Source organism: Zalophus californianus, chromosome 13 (assembly GCF_009762305.2).
Source record: "Zalophus californianus isolate mZalCal1 chromosome 13, mZalCal1.pri.v2, whole genome shotgun sequence".
Lineage (NCBI taxonomy): Eukaryota > Metazoa > Chordata > Mammalia > Carnivora > Otariidae > Zalophus > Zalophus californianus.
This window is the reverse complement of record NC_045607.1, coordinates 92,849,311-92,870,106: the sequence shown is the minus strand read 5'-3', so window position 1 is coordinate 92,870,106 and position 20,796 is coordinate 92,849,311. Positions and strand designations below refer to the sequence as shown.

The window sequence follows — 20,796 nt, the reverse complement described above, 5'->3', positions numbered from 1 at the left end:
AGACAGTCCAGCCAGCAGAGAGAAGGGGGAAAGCCAGAAATGCACAAATAAAATACATGGGAAAAATAGAAATCAAAACAACAGGAACAGGTGCAAACATCTCAGTAATCATAATAATCGTGAATCGATCAAACCCACCAATTAAAAGTCAAAGCTTTCACCCTGGTTAAAAATAAGGTGCATTACATTGAGTGACAAAGACAAGGCTGACAAGACAGAGCAGATTCTAGACCAGGCAAAGGCCAGCAAAAGAAACCAGGGATCAAAGGGGGTCATTGTCTCATTTCCGATTATAGGAAACACAACATGAATTAAGCTTAAGAAACATGCAAGATCAAATTGAAAAAAACCTTTAACGAAGGACAAATAAATGAAAGAAAACCTGCATCTGTGGAAAGACGTGTCATGATTTCTGGACTGCAAGATTTAATACTAAACAAATGTCAATTCTCCCCCAAATCAATCTATGATTTTACTGTAATGCCACCTGAAGTCTCAACAGGATTTTTTCCTAGAGCTTGAAAAATTAATGCCAAAGTTTAATCATACAGGAAGATTCTGAAGAACACGAGTAATCTTCTGAGGAAGATGGAAACAACAAAGAACTATGACAGACCACCTGCTGCTGATGGGAATAATCATGCAGTGAGAACGCTGATGCCACACGCCGGGTCCGGGACCCAGCGGGGCTCCCGCAGGACCAGCCAAGAGGGGTCCTGGCTGCGCACAGGATGGAAATCAAACATGAGCCAGCAGGAGGGGAGAGCAGAGTTTACTGAACTTATAGAAAGCAAGATACAGACAGAGCAAAGGGGAAAATTCAGCTTTTTCATTCATGGGGTCCCTTTGGTTTCCCTGTCTCAATGGGGCTGAGAAGAAAAGGGCAGACATATCTGTGGGAATCAGGGAAGAAAAGAGGAGGAGCCAATAAACATGAGTACGTGACGGGCCGCACACCCAGACCACACGGCTGAGCAAGGCCGGTGAGGTATGTGCTGTACCCACCACAGCATAGGATTGGCATGGCCTCTACGACGCGCTCCCCTTACCCCATCCCCAAAAATAAATCCCGAAAGGATTAAAGAGTGAAGGCTGAGGAACAAACGTACAAAAGCATTATCAGAAAACATAATATACTATTTCTGTACCAAGGCCTAAAACTCAAAGGCCATAAGGTAACTCATGAAAATTGATAATTTTTGTTAGCAAAGACAAGCGATGTAAATACCATAAAAAGACAAGTGAAAGATTAAGAAAAAGGCAATCAATTTAACAGGGAAAAAATTAATGACCAGGCTACTCCGAGAGTTTCTGTGAGTCATTAAGTAAGCCCATCAACTCAAGAGAAAACAATGGGCAAGAGATCAGAGCAATTAAAATAAACCCAAACAGAGAGATCATTTTTCACCCAGCTGAATGGTCAAACTGCATGAGGAAGCAGGAAAAAGGGCCCTCCCTTATGTTCCTGTAATTTGGTGAAAACTTTTTGGAAGACTCTTCGGAAGTATCTATGGAAATGGAAAACGCACTTCTCTTTGACCCAGCAGCATCATTTGTAGACACTTATTCATGTGTGAGTGCGTGAAATTGTACGTACATTCATTGCATCACTGCCTGCACAGTTACAATGTGAAGCCCCTTCTTGAATGTTCATCCATAAATGCTTGGCTAAACACTTAGGGCACATCCAAACTATGATTCTGAATGTGGCCATTTTTAAATGATTGAAGCTCAGAGTCTCCAGGAGACACTGCCACTTCCTCTACATTGTACTGGTTAAAGTAAGTCATGGGGTCAGCCCAGATTCAAGGGGAGGGGCTTGGTCTGCTGGGTCCACCTCTGGAGACAGGAGAGCAGAGACAAAGAGGGAGCCGGTGCTCCACGAGGAGCTGTGGGAAGGAGGCCCTACCTGTGATGCTTCTGCATTGCTTAAACTTTTTATGACAAGAACATATCCATCCATTACTTTTACAATCACAAAATGATGAAAAATTGTAAGTACTTTCTACCAAAAAAAAAAAAAAAAGACCATGCTTATAAACACGGACCTCGATGCGATGATGCAGGATTGGTAACAAAGCATCCACAGACATCTGGAGACTCTAACTACAGGGACCTGGGACCTCCCTCCTGGGCCCTCTGGGGCATCACCTCGCTCAGATGTGCCAGGGGAATGGAGGTGCTCAGTGAAACCAGCCATGCCTCTCAGATGGGCCTCACTGAACTCCATCCTCCCGCCTCGGCTACGGTCGGGGATGGGTGTGGGATCCCAGCCAGGGCAACGAGTCACAGTCCCAGGTTCTGGCAGGAACTACCTGGACCATCTACCACCCAGGAGTGGCAAGGTCCAGCGCAGCTTCTGAGAAATGACGGTTAACAGGAACTGCTCCTGAGCTGCCAAAACTTCCCGGCTGGAGAACCTTAGGAGACTTTATGAATCATTAACCCCGGTGATTTCCACCCTCATCGACTATTAGAGGCATCTTTAAAAAGACAATAGAGTCATAGCTTCCAAATTTTGAGGGAGAATAATTTCCTGAGCGAGACTTCGATGCCCACCTAACTACACAGTAGGAGTGAGGGAAGAGTAGAGAATACTCAGATATGCTCAGATTCAGACAGTGTACCACGCGGGAACCCTCTCTGAAGGAATTCCTTGAGGTTGTGCTCAAGCAGGAATTAAAATGAAGCCAAGACAAAGAAATGGGAAGCAAGAAGCTATGTGTAATTACCAATGAAATAGTTAAGTCTATGCTAAGTCTCGGGTTGTGACACGTGACGTGTGACATTAATATGACAATTACCTGAATCTAAAGCCCCATGTTGTCTGGCGGGTGGGCCGCGCCTGGAGGAGGGAGGGTGGTGATGGTGGGGAACTGAAGGACCGGAGCCTCTTGTCTCCTTTGGGCGAGGACACTGACTAGCTACAGACCTCAGAGCGGGTATTAGAGAAACACTAGTGGTTCAAGTTGTGCGTTATGTTTTAAGGTAACTTCGAGTGACAGATACACAGAGGAAAGGCAACTCCTGTCATCAGTGGCATGGTGAGTGCACGTGCTGGCCCAAGGGAGGATGGGGGCAAACTCTTGGGGAACTGTGTGGCCTTTCCTCCCAAAACGCCGAATGTGTGCCTCCCCTGCGACCCAGCACCTCCGCTCCGAGAGCGATGAGTCCATCTGCCCTCCAAACAAATGTGCAAGCACACTCACGTAGCGCTGCTGGTGAAACCCCAACACTGGAGAGACAACCCAGTATCCATCCGCAGCGTGATGAAGAAATCAAGAGCAATACAGTCACGCGAGGTGGTGGTGACACAGCAATGAGGACAGAAGAGCCACCACTGCACACCACAGCTCTCTCTGCAGCTGGCTCACTCTGACCACGTCATGTGGACCGAGCCCACACCCGTGCCTGATGCTCGTCCAGGGACTGGCAGGACGCCAGCGGACAGAGTCAGTGAGCTTGTGCACTGACTGAGGATCCGTCCTAGTCGGGAGAGCAGGTGAATCGATGTGAAGAAAGGGTCGGTCTGCTGTTCCCCTGCCATTTGGGCTTCACATGCCATGTCCCCACCCACGCTCCGGCCACACCAAGCTCTTCATGCGTCCCATGGCCTGTGTCCTCACATGCGATTTCCCCTGCCTGCAAACTCGTCTCTTTTCCCATCCCCTCCTCTGCTCCCCTTCTTGAACCCTGCCCATCCCTAATGATTGCCACTGAAGATCAGACCCCGAGAAAGGGCCCCTCCCTGCCTCGAGCAATAGCGCCCCTGAGCCCGTGAGCGCGCTGTGTTCTGTCTCCACGGAACCCGCACCCGTGACCGCGGTGCCTCCTCACCGTTTGACAACTCACAGTGCTCAGTGGAGACAATGTCGGGACTGAAAACCGAGAAAAGTGAAACCTGTCATGCCTCCCTTCTTGTCAATTCCCTAAGACCCCAGCTCGCCTCCAAAATGTGGAGTTAGTGCGCTGTGCCATCATCCGCAAATCTACTCCAGGCTCCAGCACCCACTCACATGACGTCATCCAGAGCACGCTGCCGGGCCGTGTCTTTATCCCTGTCCGCTTTCCTAATGCCTCACACGTAATGGGTACAAAATAAATGTTTGCTGAATGTATTCACCATGGGCTAACCAAGTTAGAGTTGCTTTCCACATCCCTCCAGTGGCCAGAAATAGACGGCTTATAACAATTCCTCGATCATGCAGGAATCTCGTGAACCATAGTTTTCTATTAACTTTTTGTTTCACTTATTAGCACCAATTTGTGCTGGTTTGTGATACGTAATGTATCTGGACATTCTCTGCGTCTCTGGAATTCAGACATCTGACCGTTCTGTGGGCCTTTCCCCCTAGTGAATTAGTCCAAGTGACTGATCAAGGGTGTGCATCTGCAGGTCATTAGCAGTGACAGAAAAATGGGGGATGCTGATCTCAGCAAAGGAAGAGAGAAGCAAAAGTACATTATATTTGCAACAAGTAGGTCTGTAATTATCTCAAAAAAAGTTTAAAAAATTTTTTTTCAGGGAAAAAAATGTAGACTGTAACACTACTCCTATAAAATTCAACATCTGCTCTCAGTTTACCTAGGTGCCTATTTTCCCCATCTAGAGTAGCATCTTGCAAATGACTGCAGGTCACCCTCAGTTGGGACTACAGGTGTATTCCCTAAAAGATCAGTAAGTTGACATTTTCCCAATTAAATCACATGCTTAGAGTTTCCCAACGATTCTTTATCATTTTAAGATGAATATATATTCTGTGAGTTAACTACGTAATCTTTAAATCTGAATGTTAACTGCCCTGTGGTTTTGAAGCCAAGTATACCATAATTCCACAATTCAACACTTATCCAGTGCTTTTATGTGCCAAGCATGGGGTATACACATGGACAAGAAAGACCCCTGGCTTCCAATTTCACGCCTGTCTTCTGTTCTGTGAAAAGCATGAGACAACAGTTGCTGGTCTGGCAAATGACAAAGTCCCGAAGAATGTGCATATATTTGTGCATTTTGCTGGCTAGTCAGGCAAGAGTGGACTTTGGATGCACACAGCCCTAGGTTACAGAGCCACTTCATGGCTGACCACCTGTGTGAGCCTCAGCAAAACCCTGGACATTTCTGAGTCCCTGTTTCTCCATCTGTGGAATGGGATGACTGTGAGAAATACCCAAGACGGCATGGGTTTTAAACAAGCAGCATTATGCCATGGGTCATCAACACAAACACTGGACTCCATACTCTGAGCATTGACTCTTCATCCACAGCACATTCCTGCGATAAGCATTTCCAATTGGCTTTTCATAAAACTTGTGCCAACGCGCACATCAGCTCACGTTTCCCCTCTGTCTCTGCCAACTCTGCAGGATACTATTATGGGTGATTTATTTTCATTTTGTTATTTATCTGAATATCATAATTTTTACAATAAACTTTACTGCTTCAGAAATGAGATTTTGCTGACAGTTCAATGCCCTGTCTCTTTCATCTAATCCAGGGCAATGATGAGGGGTGCAGTCGGAACAGGGGCTGCCCCTCTGCCGTCCCGAGACCCTTCTCACTGCCCCTGTTATCCAGAGCAACTTCCTCCCTCCTTTTCCAGACAACCGCTGCTTACATTCAGACCTCAGATCCTCCACGAAGTCACTTACCTCTGGCTCATTTTATTTAGCATGACTGCATTTTTTGTGATGATGTTTTATCGAAATATAATTCACATGCCATCGGAATTCATTGTTTTGAAGGGTTCAATCCTGTCATTTTCAGGATATTCACAGTACGGTCCAACCATCACGACTATTTAATTCCAGAACATCATTATCACCTTAAAAAGAAGCCTGGATAGAAGACCCCTCAGCAGTCGCTCCCCACACGCAACTCCTGGCAACCCCTAATCCACTTCCTGTCTCTGCAGAGTTGGTGGTTGTGGACGTTATAAGTGGAATCAGGCGGTATGTGTGTGTCTTTTTGTGTCTGGCTTCCTCACCCGTCACAGCTTTTCAGGGTCCATCCGTACTATAGCAGGTGTCAGCATTTCACTTCTTTTTATAGCTGAATACTAATCCATTGTATGGACAGACCACATTCTGCTTCTCCATTCACAGCTGGTGGACACCTGGTTGTTTCCACATCGGGGCATTATGAGCAATGCTGCTGTGAACATCCACGGAGGAGTCTCCCTGTGAACATGCGTCCTCAGTTCTCTTGGGCATTCCCCCGCGAGTGGAATCGCGTGGCAACTCTGTTTACCCTTTTCAGGAGCAGCGGCAGTGTTCTACGTCCCTGTCACAGGTGGAGGTGTCCCAGCTTCCCACAGCCTGTTATCGCCCATCATTTTTATTTTAGCTGACCTCGTGGGCAGGAGGTGGGACTTCACGGTGGTCTCGATTTGCAATTCCCTGATGACGCTGAGCATCTTCTCACATGTTTATGAGCCATCTGTATGTCTTTCTCAGAAAGATGTCTATTCAAATCCTTTGCTTATTTTTTAATAAGGTTATTTTTATTTTTATTGTTGAGGTGAGATAATTCTTTATATATTCTGGATGCCAGCCCCTCATCAGACAAATGACTTGCAAATATTTTCTCCCATTCTTCGGTTGTTCTTTTTACTTTCTTCGTGGTGTCCTTTGAAGCACAAATGTTTTTCATCTTGATGGAGTTCAATTTATCTATTTTTGTTGTTGTTGCCTGTGCCTTTGGGGTCGTATTTAAGAAACTATTGCCTAATCCAAGGTCACAAATATTTACCCCTGTGTGTTTTCCATGAGTTTTATGGTTTTAGCTCTCACAGTTAGGGCTTTCATCCATTTGGAGTTCGTTTTTTATATGATGTGAAAAAGGCTCCAACTTCATTCTTTCCCATGTGAACATCTAGTTGTCCCACACCATCTGTTGAAGACAATTCTCCATCGAATGCCCTTGGCACTTTTGTCAAAAATAAACTGACCAAAAAATGTATGGGCTTACTTCTGGTCTCTCGATTCTGTTTCATTGATCTAAGTGTCTATACTTAGGCCCATAATATATTTCTTTAAATCAGAAAATGTGAGTCCTCTAACTTTGTTCCTCTGCATCAAGATGGTTTTGGCTATTTTGGGCATTGATGTATTTTGTAAACTATTTGATTAGTGGTTTAATTAAGTCTCTATTTGATTAGTTTATTTATTTGGTGAGTCTGACTTCTTCACCAGAACATAAGTTGAAGGACAGAAGAGACCACATCTCCTTTTTTTATTCCCAAATGTGCCATCAGGACCTATATGGGGCCTAACACATAATATAAACTCAGTGCAATTTGTTGAATAAATGAATGAATGATCAAATACTCAATTTTGATAATGATAAATAGAAACAGCCTAAATATTCAAAAAAAAGGACAATGTTGGGGCACCTGGGTGGCTCAGTGGGTTAAGCATCTGCCTTCAGCTCAGGTCATGGTCCCGGGGTCCTGGGATCGAGCCCTGCGTCGGGCTCCCTACTCGGTGGGAAGCCTGCTTCTCCCTCTCCCTCTCCCCCTGCTTGTGTTCCCTCTCTCGCTGTGTCTCTCTCTGTCAAATAAATAAATAATCTTTAAAAAAACAAAAATAGGACAATGTTTAAGTAAGTTATAAAAGTTAATGGGAGAGAATATCATGCAACTATTAAAAACCATGCCTTCCAATAATATTTAACGATTTGGAGAATCACTGAGCCTGACCTCAATTTTGTATACGTGAAAATAAAGGATGAAAAAAGTCATGGAAATTTTAATAGAAGTCATCACGGAAGGCTGGGATTACAGCTGATTTTAATTTCTTCTTTTGCTTTTCTCTATTTTCGACTTTTTTCTGCAATTAGCATGTATCACTTCCATAAAAGAAAGCTAAGCATGGTTAAGTAACAGTATCCACAGGCACCCAGTTGTTGCACAGACGTCTGGATTTGCCGTCATAGTGATACCTCCTGCCTAGTGACTTGGATGGTTTCAGGTTCTGTCGTGGCGGGGGCCACATGTGAAATCAGGGTTGAAGCCGTGGGGTGTAAAATCAGTATAGACGAGCCTCTGCCCCAGTCTCATCCATGACGTGGTGAATTGTCACTCAACAACCTGTGAGAACCCAAGGCCAGGGCGGGTTGTGAACTTCACCTCTTCCAAACCCCCAGTGGGGACCCGTGAGCCTGAGCATGTGCAGGTGTTACCACCCACCCACCCAGAGTTCCAACGTCATCAACCTACAGAGTGTGCAGCAACCTTAAATTCAAGTAAAATTCAGAGCCTCCAAAATGACTTGATTTAGGGATACTTATTTTGTTATGACTGTTTATATATATTTGAGAATAGGCTAACTCTAGATTTCACTAATTTGCCTCATTTACTTTATATAGGATTAAAGATCATTGAAGGTATATACTTATAAAATTTCCTACAAAAATAGCCTCAAATTTGTTGAGAAGTTACTATTCACATGAAAGGAATGGCCATACCTAACAGCCCCAATTTGGCCAATATTGCTAAGTATTTTTTTCATTTAACGGGTCAGGGACATAAACTAATCCAGAATACTGGACCCCTGCACTTCATTCCCCGTACTGGCTGGGGAATGAAGGAGCCCAGCAGGGCCTGGGAATACGGTCAGGAGCCTGCATGGGCATGATATGCGTATATATGTGCTCACTGACCTGAACGTTTAAGGTGGCATGGTTTGCTACACACGGACCAAAAAATTATTTTAAAAAAGATCATTGCTTTTAAGGGAGCCTTTGAAATGATTTTATTTTTAATGCTCATCTTTTTCTGAAAAATAACGTGTGTTCATTCTATAAAAGTTTGGAAAATACTAACAAAATCAAAAAAATAAAATTGTTGCTAATCCACCCTCCACAACAACTTGGCATGATGATAAATGCCGCTTGAAGCCCTGGGACAGTTCAGCTCTGTTCGCTGCCTTACAGGGCGGCTGTCAAGCTCTCTACCAACACCGGTCAACTTGGACCCCGAGGCATCAGCTGCAGCCGCACAGACCCGCCTACCCTGACCATGTCTGCAGCCACCATTCAGGCTGCTTCCTCCCACCAGCTGAGGGTTACTACCCAGTCATTCGCTCCCCGCCCCCAATACAGGCCCGTGCCCACTCCTGCTGTGGCCCCAAGACCCTCTGCAGAAGCTGTGAAGCTGAGAGCCCGAGGCTGGGGCCAGGAAGGCCATCGGTCCCCTCGGCCATTCCCCACCCGCCCCCGCCCCGGCTGGACCTCCACACCTGTCCCGCGGAGCAGGTTCACCTGCCTCAGGAGGCGGGCTGACCAGTCTCGTCACAGGACAGAACTCTTCCTCCAGTAATGGAGTCACCAACCTCGCTCACACAGAGAAGGCAGAGGTAGGCCCTGACCCCTGGAACTCTGGAGAGCGGAGCCCCGGCCTCAAGTTCAAGGGCCACGGGCGGCCCAGCCAGCCAGCATTCACGTGCCACCCGCCAGGCCTGGTACCAGCCACCCTTCCGCCGTGCTCTGCCCCACGGCAGACGAGGGACCTGAGGCTCAGAGGCGCCCCCCAAGAAGCGGAAGACGAAGAGCTAAGTAAAACCATCCTCCTGTCCAGAGGCCCGGGGCACCCGGAGGCAGACACACGCTCCGCCGGTGGGCACGGGGCTGCAGGACTGCCTGGGGGGGACACGAGGGCTGGCCACCGAAACAGGTGATGACCCGCTTTTGGCTTGCCCGTATTCTTTGTCGGCTTTCGTCCTGCTGCCAGACAGGGAGGAAGCTGACCATTTGGGTTCAGCGAGCCCTGTATCCAAGCTTCCTTCTCTCTCCATCTTTCATCTCGTGGAGAAGATTATATTAACACAAGTGCCATCTCGGCTTTCATCAAAGCAGCCAGGAAGCCTCTGTGAGTGCTGGCTGGTGGCGTGTGTCATCCGCCTCACGTATGGCGAGGACGCTGAGTCAGAGGGAGGAAGGACGGCCGGGGCTCGGGTAAAAGCAAACCACTGAGCTCCGTTTCATCTGAAAATCACAGCAGTGCAAGAGGCCGCATCTGTTCTTCAAAGTCAAAGGGGGCGAGCGGAGCAACACTCCAGAAGCACATACCGGTGCTGCTGCTAAAGCCGCGTCACAGCTGATGTGTGAAGGACGCAAAGCTAACCGGCCCTTTCTATTCAGGCGTGTCCCCATTTACCACCAGGGTCCCCACTCGGACCCCGCACTAGCTGCTTGGTCTTAGAAAATGCCATCTGTCCCCTTGAGCAGTGGTTTTCTTCAGCCCTCCTTCCCCCTAAAATAAGCTGGCCTGGGCCCCGCTCGCTCGCGGTCCTGGACCTCTGCCACACCGGAGCATGCTCTGCACCACAGGTCCTTTGCACGGAGCCGGCCAGGCTCTCCTCGCCCTGAGGAAGCAGCCGTGGGCCGTGCCTGCTCTGGGGAGCACGGGGCCGGCCGGGAGCCGTGGCGGGATCTGCGAGACAGCCCCCATCCCATCCCTGCCACACCGATCTCTGTCTTCTCTCTTTTCATCTTGCTGGGTTTATCCATCTCATTGATTTTTTTCCTGTTGATTTTCTGTTTTTCATTTCATTGCTTTCTGCCTTTACCTTTGTGATTTCCTTCCCGCTGCTTTCTTTCCAGGTATTTTGTTCTTCTTTTTTAGCATCTTGAGAAAGACACTTAGATTATTGGTGGGAGAAATGTTCTCTTCTCCCGTGCGAGCACCTGGTGCCGCAAACATCCCTCCCTGCTCTGTTCCATCGCGTCCCAAATACTTTGATATGTGGTGCCTTCATGTTCATTCAGTTCTGTGTATTTTTAAATTTCCTTTGAGATGTCGCCTTTGTCCTTTGTTATTTATAGGCATGTTGCCTAATTTCCAAGTGTTTGGAGATTTTCCCGTTGTCTTTCTTCATGAATTTCTAATTTGAATCCATTCTGGATTTCGATCATTCTGCTTAGACTCGTTCTTTGGCTCCAGCTAAGGTCTATCTTGTCGGCCGCCGCACGGGCACCAGATAAACACACTTCCTCTGCTGCGGCTTCACCGAGTACTCTATGTGTGGCCCTGGCTCGTGGGATTGAGTGTCGCTCGGTCCTGTATCGCCCTGCTGATTTTCTGCACAGAGGCTGGCGGCGGCTCAGGGCAGGCTGCCGGAGGCTCCCACCAGCACTGTGCTTGTCCCCGTCGCGAGAATGGGCGCCGATGACACACATCATTGCATCATGCTCTCTGCTCGCCTGACCATCCCTCGTGAAGATCTCTTCCAGTCACCACGGCAGGCTCTGTCTTAAACAGCTGCATGTGGCCGCAGGGTGTGGACGCATCAGAATTCGATGCCCACCCTGCCCCCCACCCCGTCTGCAACGGGACATTCGCTTTGCTGGACAGGCGGCACAATGCCCAGGGGCCACTGCACTGGCTTTCTCCATCGCAGTTCTGAGCCCTGATGGCAGAGGCTGTGGCTGGAGGCCCGTAAGGGTCCTGTAGCTTGTAGCAGGCAGTGGACGTGGAGGGTGGTGGCAGAGGTGAGTGTGCCTTGAGCCTTTTAATAAAAGGAAGTGTGACTCCGAGAGTCATGAATAATGCTGTTGGAGATCACAAGGAACCAGCCGTAAGGAAAGCCCTACCGCCCTTTCTTGGATCTCAGGCCCCGTTGTGTGGGCATATGAACTAAGACCCAGATTATCCTCAGGACAGGGCAAAACGCTAATAACAGCCTGATTGGCAATTGGACCAGGTTCCTTCTATGGGTAGAATCTTACATGGGAATCTACAGGCTGGGATGTGAGCAGATCAGAGAAGCCAAGAAACACTGAGGTCGAGTCTGTCGGCGGCGGAGTAAGAGACGTTAGCTTAGAGAAACGGAGTCAGGGACACATACCCTCAGGGACCTCGCCTGGTGAGGAAGGAGATCCGCCCTGCCAACGCCGGCAATCCCCCGGGGACAGCAGCACATGGGCCCCTCCAGTAAATGGGGAGCGTCCCCCCGACTCTGAGGCGCCGCAGCCCGAGCCACCGACACATGGCAGCTGATGCCTCGCTGCCCTCTGACCTGGGCCAGCCTGGTGGAAGGTCGGCACCATCCCTGAGCAAACGCCGGGCCGCTCACTCCTCCAGTGGGTTTCCTGCGCTGACTCCCCGGCCTGGAGCATCCGCCAGCCCCCCGCCCGCACAGACCCGACAGTCTCCCAGGACCTGCACCCACCCCAGCCCTCCATGAAGCCTTCCTGCCAGCTCCAGGCCCTCTCCACCCTCCCCAGGCCACCAGCAGCTTAAAGGACGTGAACCTGTCTGTGTGTTTCCAGTGGAGCATCGTTCCCTGCTCAACGGGATCGTGCACTCCTTTTGGAAAATAGTCCCGAACCTCCTTCACAACCTAGAATCCCCTCCACGGGGGACTGATGGCGCCCGCAAAAACACTTCCTGCATCCACTCACCCTCCCTCATCTTTTTCATAAATCCGGTGCTTTCCTTGGAGGTGGGGGCACCAGGAAGTACTCAGGAGGTTAGCTTTCTGGGTGGAAATGTCCTGGTGAAATCTGGCTATACAATATTTAACTTCATAATGACCACTCACGGCTCTCATTAAAGCTGATTCTCTTACCGAAACCTTCCCATAATTAGCTTTAAAGAGAATTCGTGGGTCTGCTAATCACGCTTCCCATCTACAGAACAGCCTGTGAGGACTCTGGCTGGACCCTGCACACATGCCCATTCACAGAAAGAATAATTATCTAGCAATCTTTTAATAGAAAAGAGTCCAAAATGTGCCTCTTTGGAGTTACATTCTTAACAGCCAAGTACATGTAAGTAGGCCCCAGGTCACCCACCTGACTGGTCCCCTCTGCTCTGTCTGGTTTCCCCCTGGCCCTCAGCCACCTCTCACCCTGGTCTCTGTCACTGTCTGCCTACCTGAGGCTCTGCGCCCAGAGGGGTCTTGGGAAGAGTGGAGGACCCCCGTCCCCACAGCTCCTGGCCTCATCACACATGGAACACCCCCAAGGAGTGACTTCCCCCGTAAGGAGCGACTTCCTTGAGAGTGGGAGCCATTTGATTTCTCTTGGGTTCTCAGGAGCCCCCGCGGTAGGCACCTGCTGGGGATGGAAGTGATGACTACAAAGGCAAACCGGAGCCTGGGGCCCTTACGGAGAGGTCCTTAGCTCACAGAGCTTTATTAGAATAAAGGCCAAGACGGGGTAGAAAGAAGGGCCCAGATGGGGAGAATGTGAGTGAAGACTGAAGGCCAGAGGTGCAGCAGGTCTGGGGGGAACGAGCTCTTTCCTGTGGCCGCAGTGTTGGGGCTCAGAGGACAAGACAAGGGCCAGACCGTGAACGACTGTGTCTCCTGACGAGGAGCCGGACAGACATCTGCCCTCAAAGACCAGCAGCAGGGAGCGTTCACACAGGAAGCCGAGACACGTGTGTCACAAAGATAAATGATTCACCACATTAACAGAAAAAGGTGAAAAATACCTATTTATCTCACTAGATGCTGAAAAAGCCCTTGAAAAAATTCAACAACCATTTCAGATTTTTTTTTTTTTCTGGGGGGGAGCTAGGGTTATAGGAATTATTTCTTAATGTGGGTTCCACCTGTCCTTGTGCTGGGAGGGGCAGGCTGGGCACATCGGCAGGCCGCGGTCCCAGCCCTGGAGTGGGGGCGGGGCAGGTAAAACCTCACGGGCACGGCATGGTCTGTGGGGGTTTTAGCGCAACTGAAAATCGGTACCTGTGTGAGGCCCACCCACTCAGGAGGCCACCCCCGTGCTCAGTGCCCCCACCATAAAGACACTCCTTATCCACTGCATACTGTAGATCTTCTATGCTAAATTCAAATTTTTCTTTTTGTTCTTTACAAATATGTATGACTGGCCATTTCTCTCCATGTCATCTGAAACCATCTCACTTCTGAATTAAATAATTCAGTTTGACTTCATCAGTCCTTGACGATTCTCATTTAACAGGCCGGGTCCTCACCGTACTTCCTCTGAACCCATCAAACATCCTGGGCAGGAGCGCCGTGCAGTCTGGCCCTGACCCTGAGCAGCACGGCCCAGGCACCGCAGAGCAGGCCCCTCTCCACCAGCCCTGGGAGCTATGGGAGCATGAGATGTCCCGCCATGACACCTGCCACCTCCAGAGCCAGGCCACCATGCTGGGCCGTGTCCCTGCGCCAAGGCACCACATCCAAGAGAGGGGCTGTGGGCTTTGCACACCCTTCGGGATGAGCCTATTGGCTGGAAAGCCAGCCTCTCATGCGGGTTTGCACGTTCGCTGCCCACATTCTCCGTTACCAGGACTTTGTTTAAATAACACGTATTGGGCCTTCCTCACCAGTAAGACATAATCAAAGATAAAACACAGTGGGAAAGTAGAGAAGAAGGAAGTCTATGCTTTGCAGGATTAAAGTGTGATCAATAGCTTATCTCTCCCAGAATGATTTTCTCTTAAACATGAATAAGAAAAAATGAGATAATCAGGTATTTCTGTAAATATGACATTTAGTATTTTTCTCACAGGAAAGAAAATCACCCCAGTCCAAAGTCATCACAAGTTGTCTACCTGTTTGGTGTGCATGTGTGTCTGTGTGTACGTGTACATGTGTGTGTGGTGTGTGCGTGGTGTATAGTGCACACACATTTAACACACTTGCTATTACTGTGTCACATAAAAAGAGAGCTAATACACTTCCCATATTAAACTAATAATTTTGTCTATTAATCTCAAAAGAATTTCTTAAACTTTTTCAAACCATTTAGATAATATTTACATGTAAGCCACCCATATTATGAGATTGTTCAAAAAAAATTTACATCAACTTTGAAAGTTCTACTGCACATCGCAGAACAATTTTGTTCATCCAGAACTAAAACAAAATTCAATCAATCCCATCATGATAATGTCTCATGGCAAAATAAGTTTGCAATGACCTTAACTCATGGTGTCACAGGAATACAATGCTAAGACATGGAAGATTGAAGGTATTTTTAATGAATCTAAGGCAAGCGGATAGAATACCAATTTAAAATAATTTTTGGAGTAAGTGCAGTTTATAAAGACCATCTATAAAGAGCAATAGAACATTTATAAATAAAACGAATAATTTATACCACCCCAAATATCATCAGATTCACAAAGGGGAGAAACAAAATAATTTTTGAAAGAGTTTTTGTAAAAAGAAGGCTTCATTCCCAAAGAAAAACAGTCCAGTGTATCAGGAGAAAAGTCCGTAACTCTCTGACTGATAGAATCTCCTGCAAATAGCCCCTAACCAAGACTGGGGTAAGAGCAGACAGCCATCTGCAGATGTCCGAAGGGGCCACCACATTTAGCAGCAGGTCACCATCCCTGTCTGTGTTGAGAGTGACCAGTGAGCACCCGAGGTCACCGCTCCTCACTTGGTTCCCAATTCTTGCTGTGGGCACTGGAGTCAGCCCTAAATGAGGTCACCTCCTTGCTGGTTTTGAGTCTGTGGTGTAATGTGCTCTAGGAGAAGTCCTTCTTCTGGGGAGCCCGGGGCCGGTGGTGGAACCCCAAGCAGCCCCCACACTACTGCGCCCATCAGTCAGGGTCAGGGCTGAACCTCAAGGCCATGCTGGCCTTCAGATGGCCCTCCTACCTCGGCCAGTGGCATGTCCAATCTTGTCTCTCCTTCCTAAGCTGTTCACTCTGCAGGGCTGTGCGTGGAGCACCCCAACATCGCCCTCCAAACCTGCCAAAGACTGGCCATAGCCCCAGTGGACACTCAGGTGTAGTCGCCTTGGACTCCGAGGCAAAAGAATTTCAAGGTGGACAGCAGTATAATCAAAACAATTTCTACCCACCTTCCAGGTCCAAATGTGGTTTTGAGATGGAATTGTCATGACAATATTCATTGTTCTTTGCGGTTGTGTTACCAAAAGAGAAAAATGAGGGTCAAGCATACCTCGTGAGTAAGGGACAGGTGGGGCTGGGTGGCAAGAGATGGGTAAGGGGCGACAGGACCAGGCTACGAGAAATCCCTGATGTGGAGAAATGCCAGAGACAAGGGAACATAAGGAGACCCCCTCCTTGGTCTTAAATGTCATAGATGAGATATTTTCCTGATAGTTACAAATTGACCACTGAAAGTAACCAAAGGAGACAGTGATCATGGTGTTATCGGTGGTGACCTCAAGAAGACTTAAGTTCCCTAGTCAGTTTTCTGTAAAAAGACCAGCCCTAAAAGCCCACAGCGGCCACCCATTCGGGACCCTGCTCACTCTAGAGAGCTTTTTTCTTTCGTTTCTGTTCTCGCCTTCACTTAATAAACTTTCACTTCACTTCACCCTTATGTGTCAGCGAGATTCATTCTTCAGCTCCGTGAGACAAGAACCCTGCAATCCCACAACACTAGGAGGGTACAAAAGTCCTGCCAGGAAGGGCTCCTGACGGGAGGAGCCCAGGGCCCTGGTGCCCTATCAGCAGCATACTCGCTGGTGGCACGCGGGACGAGTCAAACCCGCTGAGCTTGGAATTCTCCTGTTGCTCAGGAGCCTTCTCCGTCTCTAAACTTCATATCCTTCATTAATTAAGATTACAACCTGCTGTTCAAATAGTGTGATGTTTCTTAGGTGAGCAAACCCCACCAGACTCCTGCACTTCACAGTTTCTACTCCCATGTAAGCAGATGGAGCTGAAATATTTTTCAATAAAAATCTTGCAGACAGCGTCCTCATAGTGCCATAGCAGGTATTTCTACGAGGGGGAAAACCTATAATTATACAGCATATGAATTTAGAAATAAGAAAACATTGTGGGGGGCTCCTTAATTTAGAAATAAATTTAAATCCAAGGCAATAATTAGTTCTTTCGCAAACCCTCAGCCTTTAGATTGACAGCCGATGTACAGTCATGTAAGAAACATTGCCTCTTTCTCTCTACCAGAGAGAAAAAAAGCCAAGATACTGGTAAAACTATTCACAGATCAGCAAATAATACCAAGTTAAGAGGATTTTTTTTTTTTCAGTTTTATGATTCTCCCAGAGAATAAGTCCATGATGTTCAACTCAACACGGGCAATGCGGAAATGCACACCAACAGAGCGCCATGTGATCCCGGGAATCAAGTGTGTGCACGAGACATTGTCCTCAGCGTCCGACCTCCTTGCTATGTGCTTCCACACTTCTCTGGGGAAGCCTAAGCTGATGTTCACCTGACCACCATTCATGGCACCGAATGCTAAGCAGGCAGGCTAGGTGCCCCGCGGGCACTGCCACCATTTACTGGAGGCACGATCATGTGACCCCCAAACCCAGAGGCTTGGGCAGACCCAGCTTCTGCTCACATGAGTTCTGCTATTGCCCGGGTTCACAGCCTTACACCAACAGGATGGCCCTGCAGTGCTGACTCGTTTCGCTCTGCTCTGAATCCAACCACAACTGACCTTTAAACTGGATCGCTCTTCGAAAAGCAACAGCAAAGCTCTAAGCCAAGGGAGGGATGCTTTTTCTAAAAGAAAACTTTAAAGGCGTTAAGTTTGAGAATTCTCCCTCCATTTGAAAACTACCTCCTATGTTCCACATGACAGGCATAGAGAGCGAGCTTTGCCAAGGTCTGTCTATTTTAAACGTAGGCTCTTTTTCTGGGTTTTTCTTTTTTTTTTTTTTTTGAGATAGCAATTATATTAGCACACTAGAAGTCATCGACTCCAGTGCCACGATTTCACCTCAAAGTTGTCAGGGTTTTTTGCTTGGTTTTGTTTTTTCTTTTTGTTTTGGCTCCTGGTTATATAATTTAAAGAAAGACCACAGGAAGGATATTCACTCTCTTTTATAAAAAAACTCAAGCAGACATGCATGTTTTATGCCGATCTTCATCCCTTCTGTAAAACAAATGAATCCATTTTCGGAAGGTAAGATGAAGATTCAGTAGAAAGCAGCCTCCATCGGATGAGAGGCCCCATTTTTAACAGTGAGGATCACATTCCTTTGTCAGTCCTGTTTAGACAGTTACAGATCATCCACAGTTAACTGCTTCTTTTAATATTTTGGTCCCCACACTGCCAAGACACAACATTTCACCTGAGGATGTGTCTGCTGAATTTCTAAACTGAATCTGTAGCCAATCCGTGGAGGCTAGACGCCCTGCAGGCTTCTCAGCGTGCTTGACGGCACAGTGGAGATACTGTGTGCGTCTCATTGCTTTTTAAACACATAGCCATGCCTTGGAGTGACCTGACAAATCATAGAGCTCCCACCCCTTCCCCCTGTCTGGCAGATGTCTGCCGGGCTGCAGGGCCCAGGGACAGCTCACTACTGTCCAACAGGCAGGAAGACACGAGTATGGGGCAGGCCGGTGGGCGGGAGCTGCGTGTTGGCTCTTTAAACATCATAAAATGTTTGTATAAGGGAGGAATTTTATGGACCACATTGGGCATGATTGTATAATTCTTTGTGTTGGAGGAAAAACCTCCTTTCCAGCCGGCAGCTCCAGGCCCCGTGCTCAGCCCCTTTCAGCCTATTTAAAGGGAAGGTTACAGCCCCAGGGAAAAACAGTCCTAAATTCGCCTCTGCTGCTGTGAACCAAAACCCTCAGGTAGGGAAGGAAAGGCAGACACACCAGAGAAAACCTTGCTGGGTAGGAAGTACAAGCGGCTTACATAAAGCAAGGCAGCGTTTGGCCTGCATGCTAGAAGCCGCGGGAACCGAACCACCCACCCTGCCTCTTGGGGCAGACACAGCAGAAGTAGTCACACCGCCTGCATTTCTCGGGGCAGGGCTGTCCGGTCCTTCTAAGTGTGTTCACTGCGTCGGCCTGGTGCCCACTTCCCAGGGACAGGGGCCCATGCCCTGAGGACCACTGGCCGGACACATGGCACAGTCAGTGGCCAGGGGAGTGGAGCCAAAGAGAAAGCAGGCCAGAGTGAGGTCACCCATGGCAAAGCTTTTCCCCACGGGTGCGCAGCGGGCGCGTCCGCAAAGCCCCATCCCCGCGGCCCCGTGAGTCGGCCGAGAAGGAGCGCGCGCCTCCCGGCCTCCGCGGCGACCCACCCTTCGGCCCGCGCCCGCACCCGCACCCACCTTGACGACGTAGGTGACTCCGGCCCCCAGCACCTGGTCGCTGGCGTGCGGGGCGCGCGGCGGCGGCTGATCGCCGGGCCGGCCCTTCCTGGCGGCGCGCATGGCCGGGGCGCCGGGGCCGGGGGGCGCGCTGCCGTCCGGGGCGGCCAGGCTGGGCGCGCTGCAGCTGCCCGAGAGCCGCGCGCCCGCCCGCGCCCTGGCCGCCGAGCGCCCGCGGAGGCCCGAGCTGGAGAGTTTCAGGTGGGACACCTTGTGGAGCAGGTGGCCCAGGCTGCCCGGCCCATCGTCGGGCGCCCTGCGCAGCGCGTCTCCGGACACCAGGTAGGGGGCCGCCGCCGGGGCCGCGCGCGCCGCCGAGACCTTGCCGCCGCCGCTCACCGACAGGTTGTGCAGAAGGTCGTCGACCGATGTCACCGAGTCATTCCTGAAGCGGTTGTACTTGGTGCGTGGAAGCATGCCCCTCCGTGGGCTGACCGCATCCGCCCGGGCGCTGCAGGGGCGAGCGCGGCCCGGCGGGACGCGGCGGCCGGGACAGCGGGGGACAGCGGCGCCACCTCCCCGGCTAGCGGCCCGCGCCGCCGCGGCCGCGCAGCCCCGGCCCCGCGCTCGGCTGCGGAGGGCTGCACGCTCGCGCCGCTCCAGGCATCGCTTCCGAAGGGGAGCGCCCAGCGGCTCCGGCTGCGCACAGCGAGAGCGTGACTCACTCCAGAGGAGACCCTTCTCAACAAAGGCCCGGGGAGCACTGCAAATCACTTCCTGTAGCGCACACACGCGCGCACACACACACACACACACACACACACACACGCACACACGAGAAAGAAAGAAAGAAAAAGAAAGAAAGAAAAAAGAAAAAAAATACATACACCCACTGACAGCACACTAGAGCCAATCAATTCTCAAACTGCCTTTTCTACCTTCCCAGAGATTTCCTTCCAACCTTTGGTTGCTCGCCTCCCCATCCCCCCCAACTCAGCATCTGTGCCGGAGGTCAGTCCAGTCCCTGCGGACGGTCAGATGAACTTTCTGAAACCCCTTCTTCTGTGCTAGGGCTTCCTGTCCCCCGCTCAGCCCTCCGTGGAAGCCCCTAAGTGTCTCACAGCCATGCGTTAAAATGTGACGGAGGCTTTTTAAGAATAAGATCTTCAGCGGATCCTCATGAATTCTGATTTGGAAAGCAGCAGAAATTGGTAAATAGCCAAAAAAAAAAAGAAAAGAAAGAACAGAAAAGAAAAGAATATTTACTCCCAGGTGAACATAACATACCAATTTCCTGGGTTTTTCTATTTTTTTTTCAAGGCAAAAGAGCAGCCATGACAAGTGTCTTTGTGGCAATGCAGTTCCTCCAAAAATAAATAAATAAATAAATAAATAAATAAAAAGAAGAAGAAGAAGAAAGAAAGAAAGATCTGCACAGAGCCAGTGAGGATGTGTTCCCTGCTACGGACAACAGCCTTCCTCAGTCGGGGTTAGGTTGAAAACCTACTTCCAAAAAAGAAGACTTCTCTGAGGAATGGCAGCCGGCTCCAGAAATCCATTCCAAAAAGGGGGCTGGGCTTGAAGCTTTATCCCAACTGAATGTGCTCAAGGTCTGGAAAAATGCCTACCAAACGTTACAAATACATTTCAGTGTCCCTTCTGTTGCTGCTTTTCAACCCTGCATTAAGGAGGAAAAACATGCAGCTGCTCTGGTTACACAGCAGATCCGTTTCAGGAGTCAGACTCGGCTGCAGGGGACGGGTGCAGGCCTCCTTCCTCTCAGCGAGGGGAACGGGCGTTGGCGGCCCCCAGAA

General features: G+C 49.3%; 1 protein-coding gene across 2 annotated transcripts in view; it reads right to left on the bottom strand.

Moving 5' to 3' along the window:
- The window catches only part of SHC3 (SHC adaptor protein 3), a 93,368-nt gene extending 73,796 nt beyond the window's left edge, over positions 1-19,572 (bottom strand). For both annotated transcript variants that reach the window (XM_027616769.1, XM_027616768.1), the window contains exon 1: positions 19,004-19,572. In XM_027616769.1, coding sequence (XP_027472570.1) covers positions 19,004-19,459 — 456 coding nt within the window. In that variant the 5' untranslated portion in view covers positions 19,460-19,572. The remainder of the gene's footprint in view (positions 1-19,003) is intronic.
- Positions 19,573-20,796: the final 1,224 nt, after the last annotated feature.